Source organism: Trachurus trachurus (genome assembly GCF_905171665.1).
Source record: "Trachurus trachurus genome assembly, chromosome: 8".
Taxonomy (NCBI): domain Eukaryota; kingdom Metazoa; phylum Chordata; class Actinopteri; order Carangiformes; family Carangidae; genus Trachurus; species Trachurus trachurus.
The window spans coordinates 192,169-207,400 of NC_139905.1; the positions used below are offsets into that span (position 1 = coordinate 192,169).

Consider the following 15,232-nt stretch of genomic DNA (forward strand, 5'->3'; position numbering starts at 1 on the left):
CTTAGTAATACATGTTGTCAAATTGAATGGCATATCATTATACAGTCATTTTTTAACTGTTGACATTAAGGGCCTCCAAATAACATTTTGCTTAGGGCCCCAATTTGGCCAGCAGCTGCCCTGGTCTCTGACGTCTTTACAGCAGAAATAAACCTGAGAGAAATCTGTCAAACTTGGAAGAATGAGGTCTGTCAGAGATGATGAGCTCAAAGAGACTGAAGGGTTAAAACTGTTGATGTTAAAGAAAATAATGAAGCAGAGGAATGAGAGGAAGACGACTCACTACAGTGAAGGCTTCTATAGGACATAGAGCTTTCTTCATTATTTACCATACATGAGGTCTGTTCCTCTCCAGCACTGACCAGGGGGCTGCCTACACCTGTACATGCAGGAAGCCCATAGGGTGGGGGGGTGGGGGGGTTGCTTTATAGTACTTTTAGATCAGCTGAACTTCATCAAAGTATGAAAGTTGATTTGTTGAAAATGTTTTCCTACATCTCCAAACTGTCTAAATGTAAGTGGAAAGTGGAAGTTGACTTCTTGACTAAAGTCGATGATGTAACATGTTGAGATATTAAATGTCTTGTTTTCAGACCTTTACTCACTTAAATACTAAAAGAACAAGTTACTGAACATTTCTGCCTCCACAACAAAGGAAGGAAGACACTGAACCTGACTGTCACTGATGATGTCACTGATCGACTCACCTGAACAGGTGATCTCCACGGTGGAGGAAGAGGAAAGTGATGATGATGATGAACACTCCTTCAGGGTAGATCCAGACTGAACACAGTCAGGGTCGATCCTCCACACAGACCTCCTTGAGGACTCATATCTTCTTCTTGTTGAAACAATTGAGCCACAGTCCAGATCTCTACAGACTACAGATGCTGCCTTCAGGTTCCAGGTGTAGCTGTCCACTGGTCTCCACTCTCCTAGTTTCACCTGCAGGTCACCTGCACAGCGACTGGCTCCTCCCACCAACCTGACAGGCTCTGAACACAGAGAAGAGAGTGAAGAGTAAAAGAAGTGAGTTTGATTCAAACAGAAATTAACAAATCCAACCTGTAGCTTCACTTGTACCTGGGCAGGTGAAGATTAATTACTTTGGCTCCATCTTGTGGTGGCATGCAGAATGACACTGATATAAAACAATTACAACAAGAGGCACAGTAGGAAGACAACAAGAGAGTTGCTATTACAATGTACATTTAAGTCACAACCTCTGACAGCAAGGAGCAAAGGAGCAGCCTTCATCTCACTGAGCTGGTTGGGAAACATGATCTTATCTGTGGCTTCACTAAATGACTAAGTCAAACACCAGGATGGCAGCAGCTGTCAAGGCAGATTTCAAACTGATGTCAAGACAGAAAAATGAAAGTACACATATGGTATTAAAGGAGTTTAGTCTGATACTAGCGCTGCTGAGGTATTTAACTCCAGAACAACCTGGTTGACACGCTTCTCCTTGACCGATGCTCTCATACCGTTGATCGAGTGAATGTCCACACTGTTCCTTTAGTTGCAACACAGTGGGTTTATTGCTGTGTGTGTCAAATGTCCATAAACAAAGAAAACAGCAGCATGATGAGCACTGTCAAAAACCGTTTGCCCTTCCTAGTCAAAAACCTGACAATGAGAGTGAACAATGCTTCCTACATCACCTGACCCCCCCAGGTGACACCACAGCAACCCCCCCACACACACACTGAGTGCAGTGTTAATTTCATTGATGAAGACTATGACGAAAAATATTCGTCAAACCTTTTTCACGGATGAAAACTAAATAAAAACTAAATAAAAAGTCAGCTGTGATGACAAAGACGATGACGAATACAATATTATATATAATATAATATATAACAGTTTAGACAACGAATAAAAACAAGACGCAAATGTTGAGGGATGAATGGAGAAGAGGTCCAATCATGTTGATTTCTGGCACATGAAAAGTTTCAAACAAAACTGGTCTCGCTAGCATCCTGCGGTATGACAGCATGTTTCATGAACAACACAGAAATATCAGCGCTGGGTTTAGGACGGAAACAAAGAATTGATCATCACAACACCCTGTGTGCTGCACACACACACCAAATTAGAACACAACACATTTAGCTCCTATATAAGGTGAATGGTAAATTGTCTGTAGCGCTTTACTAGACCTGTAACAATACCCAAAGCGCTTTACATCGCATTCAACCATTCAACCCCCCCCACTATTGACACTTGTTTGCAGCTGGAATGGACCATGTGCAAAGTTGTAATGCATGGGAAGTAGGATTTCCTCAGAAGAAGAAGAAGGATCAGCAAATAGGGGCCTAAACCTTGATGTACGGCAACCTGTCTGTACAACTGAAGACACAAATTCATCGTCTGGTACAACATGCCATGAAAATTATGGGCGTCAAAGATCATGTTTCTCTTCAAACCTTTTACGAACAATCCACCTTGAGACTCGCATGCAAAATTCTGTCTGATCAATCTCCATCCATCCATCCATTGTCCGTCGCATTATCCGGAGTCGGGTCGCGGGGGCAGCAGTCGGAGCAGGGATCCCCAGACTTCCCTCTCCCTGGACACTTCCTCCAGCTCTTCCGGGGGGACCCCAAGGCGTTCCCAGGCCAGCCGAGTGACGTAGTCACTCCAGCGTGTCCTGGGTCTTCCTCGGGACATGCCCGGAACACCTCACGAGGGAGGCGTCCAGGCGGCATCCTATACAGGTGCCCGAGCCACCTCAGCTGGCTCCTCTGGATGTGGAGGAGCAGCGGCTCTACTCCGAGCTCCTCCCGGGTGACAGAGCTCCTCCCCCTATCTCTAAGGGAGCGCCCCGCCACCCTGCGGAGGAAACTCATTTCGGCCGCTTGTATCCGGGATCCAGTTCTTTCGGTCATGACCCAGAGTTCATGACCATAGGTGAGGGTGGGAACGTAGATCGACCGGTAAATCGAGAGCTTTGCCTTTCGGCTCAGCTCCTTCTTCACCACGACGGGCCGATACAATGATCGCATTACTGCGGCCGCCGCACCGATCCGCCTGTCGATCTCACGCTCCGTTCTCCCCTCACTCGTGAACAAGACCCCAAGATACTTGAACTCCTCCACCTGAGGCAGGAACTCTCCCCCGACCTGGAGGATGCAAGCCACCTTTTTCCGGTCGAGAACCATGGCCTCGGACTTAGAGGTGCTGATTCTCATCCCAGCTGCTTCACACTCGGCTGCAAACCGCCCCAGTGCATGCTGAAGGTCCTGGCTCGAGGGAGCCAACAAGACCACATCATCTGCAAAAAGCAGAGATGAAATCAAGTGGCTCCCGTATCGTACCCCCTCCGGCCCTTGGCTGCACCTAGAAATTATGTCCATAAAAATAATGAACAGAACCGGTGACAAAGGGCAGCCCTGCCAGAGTCCAACACGCACCAAGAACAGGTCTGACTTACTGCCGCCATGCGAACCAAGCTCCTGCTCCGGTCATACAGGGACCGTACAGCCCTCAGCAGAGGGCCTCCGACCTTCTACAGGATGCCACGTGGGACACGGTCGAAAGCCTTCTCCAAGTCCACAAAACACATGTGGACTGGTTGGGCAAACTCCCATGCACCCTCGAGCACCCTGCGGAGGGTGTAGAGCTGGTCCAGTGTTCCACGGCCAGGACGAAAACCGCATTGTTCCTCCTGAATCCGAGGTTCGACTATCGGCCGCATTCTCCTCTCCAGCACCCTGGAATAGACTTTCCCCGGGAGGCTGAGGAGTGTGATCCCCCCGTAGCTGGAACACACCCTCCGGTCCCCCTTTTTGTAGAGAGGGACCACCACCCCGGTCTGCCAGTCCAGAGGCACTGTCCCCGACTGCCACGCGATGCTGCAGAGGCGTGTCAGCCACGACAGCCCCACAACATCCAGAGACTTGAGGTACTCAGGGCAGATCTCATCCACCCCCGGTGCCTTGCCGCTGAGGAGCTTCCGGACTACCTCAGTGACTTCAGCTTGGGTGATGAATGAATCAACCTCTGAATCCTCAGCCTCTGCCTCCTCGACGGAAGGCGTGTCAGTGGGATTGAGGAGATCCTCGAAGTATTCCTTCCACCGCCCGACGATATCCCCAGTCGAGGTCAACAGCTCCCCTCCTCCACTGTAAACAGTGTTGGCGGAGCACTGCTTCCCCCTCCTGAGGCGCCGGATGGTTTGCCAGAATTTCCTCGAGGCTGACCGGTAGTCCTCCTACATGGCCTCCCCGAACTTTTCCCAGACCCGAGTTTTTGCTTCCGTGACTGCCCGGGCTGCCGTCCGCTTGTCCTGCCGGTAACCGTCAGCTGCCTCGGGAGTCCTCCGAGCTAGCCAGGCTCGGTAGGACTCCTTCTTCAGCTTGACGGCATCCCTTACTTCCGGTGTCCACCACCGGGTTCGGGGATTGCCACCGCGACAGGCGCCGGAGACCTTACGGCCACAGCTCCGGACGGCCGCGTCAACAATGGAAGTGGAGAACATGGTCCATTCGGACTCAATATCTCAGGCCTCCCTCGGAATCTGGTCAAAGCTCTCCCGGAGGTGGGAGTTGAAGACCTCCCTGACAGGGATTCTGCCAGACGTTCCCAGCTGACCCTCACGATACGCTTGGGTCTTCCAGGTCTGACCAGCTTCCTCCCCTGCCAGCGGATCCAACTCACCACCAGGTGGTGATCAGTTGACAGCTCAGCCCCTCTCTTCACCCGAGTGTCCAAGACATACGGCCGGAGGTCAGATGACACGACTACAAAGTCGATCATTGACCTCTGGCCTAGGGTGTCCTGGTGCCATGTGCACTGATGGACCCTTATGGCTGAACATGGTGTTCGTTATGGACAGACTGTGGCTAGCACAGAAGTCCAATAACAGAACACCACTCGGGTTCAGATTGGGGAGGTCGTTCCTCCCAATCACACCTCTCCAGGTAACACTGTCGCTGCCCACGTGAGCGTTGAAGTCCCCCAGCAGAACGATGGAGTACCCGGTTGGAGCAGCTTCCAGCACCCCTCCCAGGGCCTCCAGGAAGGCCGGGTACTCTGCACTGCAGTTCGGCCCGTAGGCCAAAACGACAGTGAGAGACCTATCCCCGACCCGAAGGCGCAGGGAAGCGACCCTCTCGCTATGCGGGGAGAACTCCAACACATGGCGGCTGAGCTGGGGAGCTATGAGCAAGCCCACACCAGCTCGCCGCCTCTCACCGTGGGCGACTCCAGAGTGGAAGAGAGTCCAACCTCTCTCAAGGAGTTCAAAGAGCCCAGACTGTGCGTGGAGGTGAGCCCGACTATCTCTAGCCGATACTGCTCAACCTCCCGCACGAGCTCAGGCTCTTTCCCCCCCAGCGAGGTGACATTCCATGTCCCTAAAGCCAGAGTTGTTGTCCGAGGATTGGGTCGCCGAGGCCCCCGCCCGCGGCTGCCACCCAAATCACACGGCACCGGCCCCTTCTGAACCCTCCCGCGGGTGGTGAGCCTACGGGAAGGTTGGCCCACGTCGCTCGTTCGGGCTGCGCCCGGCCGGGTCCCGTGGGCCAAGACCCGGCCACCAGACGCTCGCCTGCGAGCCCCAACCCCAGGCCTGGCTCCAGGGTGGGGCCCCGGTAACGCCAGTCCGGGCGACGTACACTTCCTTGCTGTTTTCTTCTTCATAAGGGGCTTTGAACCGCTCTTTGTCTGACCCGTCACCTAGGACCTGTTTGCCTTGGGAGACCCTACCAGGGGCATTAAGCCCCGGACAACATAGCTCCTAGGATCATTCGGGTGCTCAAACCCCTCCACCACGGTAAGGTGGCGGTTCAAGGAGTTCAAGGAGGGGCGTTACGTTTATTCCAACATCTGTTAATATCCTGAATGCACATCTGTAGTTTAGTGTGTACAGTTGACAAAACACTGTGTACTGTAATGGTTTGAGCAACTGCCATTTATTTATTGTTGCGGTGTGCTGCGACGGTTTGTAACCAATCGATATGTGTTGTTTACTGTGTACTGTATCAGTACGGGTGATTGATTGATTGATTGATATTTTTATGCTGCTGTGTACTGTAATAGTACGGATAATTGATCGATTGCTGTTGTGTACTTGTCTACCATGTGTGATGTGTGTCGCCTGGTGTGATCATTCAGTGTTGCTGTTCTTCTTTTATTTGTAAACTGCGGACCATCAGAGAGTCCACGACAAATTTCCCTACGGGGACAATTAAAGTATATGAAATGAAATGAAACGTGCTGATGGAGCAAAGCCTTGGACCTGCTGGAGATGTTCACAAAGTAAATGGAGCTTCATTAGTGGTTGTTCCTCACCCATGGGCAGTGGCTCATGAGGTGGGTCGTCCAATAACCAGAGGGTTAGCGGTCCAGTCTCTGTCGTAGTGTCCTTGGGCAAGACACCTTACTCACCTTGCCTTGTGTGAATGTGTATGATCATGGTGGTGGGAGGGGCCGTTTGGCTTCCATCAGTCTGCCCCAGGGCAGCTGTGGCTACAGACCGTAGCTCACCACCATCGATGTGAATGTGTATGAATGAATAATGGTTACTGTATGTGCTTTGGGTATCGGGTATAAATAGTAAAGCGCTATTTAAATGTAAACCATTATTATTATGAGCAGCAAACAGAGCAGACTCAGCTGATCTGGAGGCTCAGTAAGTCAGTAATGTGTCTGCAGCCCACAGTTGGTTGAGATGATCCTACTCTCCTATTCACTCTATATCAGGACGGTCAGTAACCCTTGTAAACTATCCTTATTGAAATACATCTACTTCTTTACTTTTTCACTCTAGGAACTCATTTTAAATGTAAAGGAGATGGTCTGTGACCAGGAAGGTGAAGGACCATCAGCTGGTGATCAGTGTTGACAGTGAAATCATTTCACCACACTCATCCATCCACCAGCACCTTCATGTGTCCTCATCCTCTCTGTTTACCTGTGGAGCTGTGTCTTCCTTCAGCCCAGAGTCCTGAGGAGAAAACCAGAGAGGAGACATCAGTGAGGTCTGTGAAGACAGCCACGTCACTAAGAAGCAGAAACAGTTGCACCATCACACAGGTTAGGAACAAGTCATTCTTAACTCATTGAGTGCCGCGCTCTTTTCCAAAGTTTTAGTCAAATTAGGCTAACATGGTATTTTTTCCAAGGTGCACATTAACATGGCGTGCATAACAACAACAATTATAGCTTCTGCGCAGCGATGGGTCAGGTCCGGGCAACTTTTGGGCAAATTTAGGCAATTCTGAGCAACAAACAGGAGAATAGGAAGACAAGACAGTTGTCCTTAAAATGTCCAATATGCATTAGTTGAGGATTGAACGCACAACCTCGGCAACCAAAGTCCGCACTGAGCTAATTGACAAGTGGCGGTTCAACAGTGGCTTCACAAATTGAGTAAGCCATTCACTGTCGTGTAGGCAAATTTGAAACCACAGTAAAAAGAGGAATCCGATTTTGAGGTAATGATATGTATTTGTTAAACATCTACTGTGACTCTAAGGCTGTCTTTACATTGCAGGCCTTGATGCCCAATTCTGATTTGTTGCCTATGTCTGATTTTTTTTTGACTGTCTATTTACATGCACTATCAGAAGTGACCCAAATCTGATATCTGCATTTACACCTGCTGTGCTTGCATGAAACAACCCGCTGGAAATAAACTAGTATATTTAAGTATATAAGTATATTTTTGGCATTGTTGCCTTTATTTGATAGTACACAGTATAGATAGACAGGAAAGGGGGAGGCAGAGAGGGGGAATGACATGCAGGAAAGGTCTGCCCGACGCGGGATTCCAACCGGGGACGCCTGCGTTGAGGACTGTAGCCTCGACATGGGGCGGCCGCCTTAACCACTGGGCCATGCACCGCCCCAATTCCCTAATATTTTTTAAACAAAGGTGAATCTGGTGTTCACGAGTTTATATCCAACACGTCGCTTAGGAAGTGAACGTCTGTCCTTACAAAATAAAGTTAGTGAAGTGCCTGCATGGAGCGTAGCTGCTGTGAGATGAGCAGTTGACAGTGACGGTGACAGTTGTGCCACCGTTCGATCCTCCGGTACAGCCTCTTGGACACAAATGTGTATTGTTTTTCCTCTCTGGATTTCTTATCGGCTCAGTTCAGTTTTTGCCGGTAGGAAAACGTGAAATCTGGTGTTTATCGTGCACTCCCTTTTCACACTCCTGCCCTCGATCTGCATAGAGATTAATATTAGGCCTACTGTATATGAAAAAAAGAACTAGTGAGAGGGAAAAAACAGACGCGCGGACACCACGAAAATGAAACACTGTAACTCCTGTGACAGTGACTACAGCTGACCACAGCTGGCCATGGTAGTCCAGGTCAGCCCCACGTGTCAATCACGGGCTACAGAGGTTCAGCGCAACGTGTGGGCACGTGAATTTATATTATCATTGATGACGTATGACACGCATTGCCAGGAAAGATCCGATCTGTCTGTTTAGACTGCAGACGCATTGGCAGAGATCCGATTTGTATCTGATTTATTTCCACATATAACGGGGGCCTGAATCTGATCTGATAATATTCGATTCCATGTGTATTTGTCCTGTTTACACATTCATGTTACATATCCGATCTGAGCCACTTGAGAGTAAAAAAATCGGAATTGGGCCACTTGAACCATGCAGTGTAAAGACAGCCTAAGATGTTAGGAGTCTTCGCACATGGTCCAGTCCAAGCTATTTGGATTTTTAAATTTAGAAGCTTGATGTGATGCCACCATTTGGACAATAGTCTTGTGTTTTGTGTTGAGGACAACTGACATTTTGATCTGTCATCATCTTCATCACCCTTGCTGGGTCTCGAACCCACAGCCTCTGACACCAAGAACCAGCTCCTAACTCGCTGAGCTAATTGGCTGGTAGTGAGGCATGCTGTGTAGCTTCATTTATCGACTCAGGGAGTCAATGCCCGGGCAGCTGTTGTCAAGGCAGATTTCGAAAATGGTCAAAATGTCAGAAATTCTGTTATCTAAACAAAAATCTGATAATACATGGGATCTGGCATGGGGTTGGACATTTCTGTAAGGTTTGGTGAGTTTTCACCCATGGGAAGTATGATTTCCTTGGAAGTAGAAAGAAGAAGATGACACTGGACCTTTGTGCAAAATTTAGTGAGCTTTCGCCCATGGTCCGGTCCAAGCTGTTTGTTTTGTTAATTTAGAGCCTTGCTGTGATGTCACCATGAGGACATCAGGCATTTTGATGTGTCATTATCATCAGCACTCTTGCTGGGTTTTGAACCCACATCCCCTTGCACCACAAACCAGCGCTTAACTCAGTGAGCTAATTATCTGGAAGTGAGACATGGTGTGTGTCTTCTCAAATAGACTCAAGGAGTCAGTGTCCGGGCAGCAGTTGTGAACGCAGATTTCAAAAATGGTCAAAATGTCAGAAATTCTGTTATTTAAACAAAAATCTGTAAATACATGAATTGCATTTAGACAGCAAGACAGCTTGCGGACATCTGACATTTTGATCTGTCATCATCATCATCACCCTTGCTGGGTCCCGAACTCACAACCTCTGACACCAAGAACCAGCTCTTAACTCGCTGAGCTAATGAGCTGGTAGTGAGACCTGCTGTGTAGCTTCATTTATCCACTCAGGGAGTCAGTGCCCGGGCAGCTGTTGTGATGAAATGGTCAACATGTCAGAAATTCAGTCACCTAAACAAAAATCTGATAATACATAAATCGCATCTTGACAGCATGGAAATGTTGGTGATTTGTTTTTAATGATAAGTGTTTTGCTTCATAAGAGAAAATCTGATGTTTAAAAATTCCACACTCACATTGACTGCAGTTGTTCCCATGAGAGCAGAATTCAAAATGTTCTCAAAAATTCAGTTTTTGAATTAAAATTCTGATATTTGCTAAACTTCATCAACCATGACTCCAGAATATTGTCATTTTTTTTCAGGAAGCAAGAATTTGATGGTATATGTTTATAGTACTGTTTACAGTCAAACGTTTTCATGCACTGTAGGCTCAATTTTTGCTTAATCAAAAATCCGAGAAACAAGTTTTGTGTAGGACAGTCTGGAGATGCTCTGTGGCAAGTTTGGTGTCAATTGAGCAAAAATTGTGGGAGGAGATACATTTTAAAAGTTTTACAGTTATTGAAAGAAACAGAGTGATGGACTTCATAATTTGTAATGAGTTTAAGTGGACAAAAGTTTCAGCAGTATTGAGGCTACATTGTGGTGAAGTTTCAACACTGTAGCATCTACCGTTGGTTTGGTAGGAATTTTTAAAGTTTTTAAATTTAAACGCTTATTGTGCCCTTGGCTATATTTTTAGTTGATTTTACATTGAAAACATGTTACTGAATCAATACTGAATCGACTGTTATCTAAATGGAAGTATCTGTGTTAATTGTAGGCAGATATAAATGTTATTTTAGTCCAAAAATATGAAATCATACTAAAACATATTCGAATAACAGAAAAAAGTGACAGAAAAAAGGCTTTTAATATTCAAGGTTTATTCTGAAAAGGCAAGTTTATGTGAAAACATATGACTTAGTTCTCCTAGTTTTATCAGTCTCCCGGTTGGAACGCTACGAGCAAAACAAAAACATAGAGCTTGACTCGGGGAGCTACACTATGGCGCACACATGACATAGGAGCCATTACATTGTACAGCCAGCATTTTATTAATTATTAATAACAATAATAATCGATTTAACTTAAAATGCACTTTTCTTTCAAAGAAAGGCTCGCTCACCAGAGGGTATAACGTTACCTAATACATACAGCTGTTAGCAGTTAAAGGTGTTCAGGCCTGTTTGTAAAGAGTCCAGTCTTTGTCCTCAGCTGGATGAGGAGGCAGCTCCAGAGGTGTGTCCCCCCGGTACACAGCCTGGTGGTGGGGGTCCGGAGGAGCAGCTGTCTGCGGGTGTTGGACTGTAGAGTGATGTTGTTGTAGAAGGAGACGTGTGCCCGTTGATGCACTTGTGGCTGAGCAGTTGAGCAGCAGGACTTTGTAGTGGAACCAGGATGAGACAGTGAGGTCCGGGGTCACGTGCTCATCTTCACGGACTCTTCCCGGCAGCGCTGCGTCCTAGACGGAGGCATGGCTCAGCCTCTCACACCTTTTAACCTACATGTAAAACAAACAAAATGTCAGGTGATTGTCATTGATTATTTTTGTCACGTAAATAAGCGTTTCTCCGACACAGGACGTCCAAGCTGCTGCTGCGACGCTCCGGCCGCCGGTAATTCAAACCGCCGTTAGCTCAGGTGGAGCTGCGCTAACGGTAGCTGCTCCAGTCACAACACAGACCAGCAACTTCTTTCAGTTACCGGTATGCCACTAGGTCTCACGCCGAAAACTAGTCTTTTTTTTTTTTGAAACTTTCTTTTTATTGAGTTTTCAATTCTTTTTTCAACAATAAAGGACAAACAATGAAACATAAACAGAGAAAAAACTAAATCATATAGAACAGACAGGTTGACAAGGTTGACATAGGGCATACATTAGAGCAAATGGGGTTATCATTCACACAGACAATGAGTTACACGTTAGAGAATATGAAGTAACTGCTGTACATCGGAGTTGTCTTACACAGGTTCTTTGATGTGGATGATAATCTGATGGTACAGATTTAATGTAAGATTTTGTTGACTTGTCTTTATGTTGTGATTGCAGATTTATGTTTAAATGTATTGGTTTTAACTGTAGACTAGCGGCGTTCTAGAGCGCAGCTAATGGGGATCCTAACAAATAAAACAAATAAAACAAGTCCACTTTTCCCAGTACTTGGCAAATTGTTCAGCTCGTAGTCTTAGGACGAAGGTCAGTTTTTCCATGCACTGTATTTCGTTAACAATGGTGATCCAGTCATTCTTTGATGGCAAATTTGTCTGCAGCCATTTCCGTGTAATGGCCTTTTTGCTTGCAGCCAAAAGCACTTTGTAAAGATAGTTGTCCTGAGCCATAAGTCCAACTGGGAATTTACCCAGGTATAACGTGATGAAAGAAAAATCTACTTTTAAACCAAGGATTGACTGAATTTCTTCAGCAAGCTCTTGCCAATATGGTTGGATAAGCGGGCAAGCCCAGAATATATGAAAGTGATCGGCCATTGTCTGGCCACATTGTCTCCAGCATTTATCTTGTCCCTGAAAACCCTGCTGTTTAAATTTCAATTTAGGAGTAACAAAAAATTTTATTATGTTCTTCTAGCAGAATTCTCGCCAAGCTCTGGAGTTGGTGGTTTTAGCTTGACCTGCCCAAACAGATTTCCAATCATCCTCAGATATCTCCAGGCCAGACTCCGCCTCCCATTTTTGCTTAACCTGGATAGTAGAATGGTTCTTGGAGTTTTGTAGTCTTTTGTAAATTTGTGAAATTAAATGTTTACTGTCTTTAGCATTATATGCATCTATAAATACACTGATCAGATTGGCAAGGCAAGGCAAGGCAAGGCAATTTTATTTGTATAGCCCGTTTTTACAAACAGTTTGTCTCAAAGGGCTTTACATGGCATCGTAGCAACATCCTCTGTCCTTAGACCCTCACATCGACTGAGGAAAAACTCCATGGAAACCCTTTTAACAGGGAAAAACAGGAGAAACCTCAGGGTGAGCAACAGAGGAGGGATCCCTCACCCAGGACGGACAGACGTGCAATAGATGTTGTTACAGACAAGAAAACAGTTTACAGTTTGTCACAGAATGTGCGGAATATGGAAATGTTAGCAGGGGTTGATGAGGGCAGTCTCTGGTGAGGGGAGGGGGGGGGCAGGGAGAGCCGGTCAGCTCGATGGGAGGACTGGGTGGTAGACTGGACCATGGGAAGGGAGGGGAGGCCGGTCTAACAGCAGGGGAAGGGGTGGGAGGGGGGCGATGCAGGCGGCGGCTGGTGCAGAGAGATGGAGCTCCGGTGGATCTGCGGAAACACAGAGAGAGTGCGAGACACCAAGGCCAAACTACAAAGTACAACAGAAAATGACAGTTCAAAAATATACTGAGGAGAGGAGAGGAGAGGGGAGGAGAGGAGAGGAGAGGAGAGGAGAGGAGAGGAGAGGAGAGGAGAGGAGAGGAGAGGAGAGGAGAGGAGGAGAGAGGAGGGGAGAGGAGGAGAGGAGAGGGCTCTGTGTAACCAGATGTGTTCCCAGCAGTCCAAGCCTATAGCAGCGTAGCTATAAAATGGTTCAGAGCTACCTGAACCAGCCCTAACTAAAAGCCCTGTCATAAAGGAAGGTCTTAAGTCTAGACTTAAATGTAGTTAGAGTGTGTGCCTCTTTGACCCATGGAGAGAGCTGGTTCCACAGTAAAGGAGCCCGGTAACTGAAGGCTCTACCTCCCAGTCTGTTTTTAGAGATACTGGGAGTCACTAACAGACCTGCATTCTGGGAGCGGAGTGCTCTGGTAGGACAGTAAGGAATGATTAGTTCTTTCAGATAGGTTGGAGCTTTATCATTAAGAGCCTTATAAGTCAGCAGAAGGATTTTGAAGTCTATTCTAAATCCTACAGGAAGCCAGTGGAGAGAAGCTAAGGTGGGAGAGATGTGCTCTCTCTTCCTAACTCCTGTCAAAACTCTCGCTGCGGCATTCTGGACTAGCTGGAGACTCTTTAGAGAGTTTTTCGGACATCCTGACAGGAGAGAGTTGCAGTAGTCTAGCCTAGAAGTGATAAATGCATGCACTAGTTTCTCAGCATCACTCTGGGAGAGAATATTCCTAATCTTAGTGATACTGCGCAGATGGAAGAAGGCGGTCCTAGTCACATGTTTTATGTGGGAGCTGAAGGAAAGGTCCTGGTCAAAAATGACTCCAAGGTTCCGCGCGGTTGTACTCGGGGTCAGGGTGATGCCATCTAGAGTAGCGATCTGATCAGAGAAAGTGTCCCTGAGATGTTTAGGTCCAAACACAATGACCTCAGTTTTATCTGAATTCAGTAGCAAGAAGTTAGAAGACATCCAGGATCTAATGTCTTTCAGACAGTCTTGCAGATTGATGAGCCGGCTTCTGTCATCTGGCTCCACGGACAAGTAGAGTTGCGTATCATCCGCATAACAGTGAAAATTGATTGAATGCTTCCGGATGATGCCACCTAATGGGAGCATGTAAAGAATGAAGAGGATTGGCCCTAAGACTGAACCCTGCGGTACACCATGCGTAACTCTGCTATACTCTGAATGGTCGTTATTAACATTAACAAATTGAAACCTGTCAGATAAGTATGACTTAAACCATTTTAGGGCGGGCCCTTTAATCCCAATTTCATGATCTAGTCTCTGCAGCAGGATGCTGTGGTCGATGGTGTCGAATGCAGCACTGAGGTCCAAAAGTACAAGAACAGAGACGAGACCTCTGTCTGAAGCTATAAGAAGATCATTAGAGACTTTGACAAGTGCTGTTTCAGTGCTATGGTGTTCTCTGAATCCAGATTGGAAAGCTTCAAAGAGCTCGTTGCTGTGCAGATGTTCATGTAGCTGCTCCAGGACGATCTTCTCAAGGATCTTAGAGATGTAAGGAAGGTTGGATATAGGCCGATAGTTGGCTAGGACATCTGGGTCAAGAGAAGGTTTTTTAAGTAAAGGGTTAATGACAGCCACCTTGAAGGCCTGTGGCACGTAGCCTGTGGCTAAGGAAAGATTGATTTGGTTCAGAAAAGAAATGTTAATTAAGGGAAAGACATCCTTAAGTAGTCTTGTCGGGACTGGATCCAGCAGACATGTGGCTGACTTGGAAGAAGTAATTGCAGAAGTTAAGTCTGACAGGTCGATGGGAGAGAAGCTGTCCAAGTGTGTACCAAGTCTGGGAGGTGCTTCTATGGGTACTGTAATCTGTGGTCCGTTACTAGCAATTTTTGTTCTAATATTAATTATCTTTTCGGTAAAGAAAGTTAGGAAGTCGTTACTGCTGAGAGTTGGAGGGATGGATGGCTCAACGACACTATGGTTCTTGGTTAGCCTGGCCACAGTGTTGAAAAGGAACCTGGGGTTGTTCTTATTCTTTTCTATTAAAGATGAATAGTAATTGCTTCTAGTATTACGGAGTTCTTTTTTATATATTAATAAACTATCCTTCCAGGCTTGACGGTCTTCCTCATGTTGGCTGGAATGTGCTTTCCTTTCCAGCTGTCTGGTCTTCTGTTTCAGAGCGCGCAGATTTGGGCTGTACCAGGGAGCTATTCTTTTCTGGTTGATAACTTTCTTTTTCAGGGGAGCTACAGCATCAAGTGTTCCAAGGAGTGCTGCTGCAGTGCTATCCAC

General features: G+C 46.8%; 1 protein-coding gene across 20 annotated transcripts in view; it reads right to left on the reverse strand.

Annotated features, from left to right (window-relative positions):
• LOC310989411 (scavenger receptor cysteine-rich type 1 protein M160-like) overlaps positions 1-15,232 on the reverse strand; it is a 197,051-nt gene that overhangs the window by 20,770 nt on the left and 161,049 nt on the right. For 2 of the 20 annotated variants that reach the window (XM_083976458.1, XM_083976454.1), the window contains exon 15: positions 708-817. The exons of 15 other annotated variants lie outside the window; for them this stretch is intronic. In XM_083976458.1, coding sequence (XP_083832584.1) covers positions 708-817 — 110 coding nt within the window. Of the gene's footprint in view, positions 1-707; positions 996-15,232 lie in introns of all 20 variants that reach the window. 3 more of the 20 variants (XM_083976470.1, XM_083976465.1, XM_083976461.1) reach the window with 2 other exon arrangements.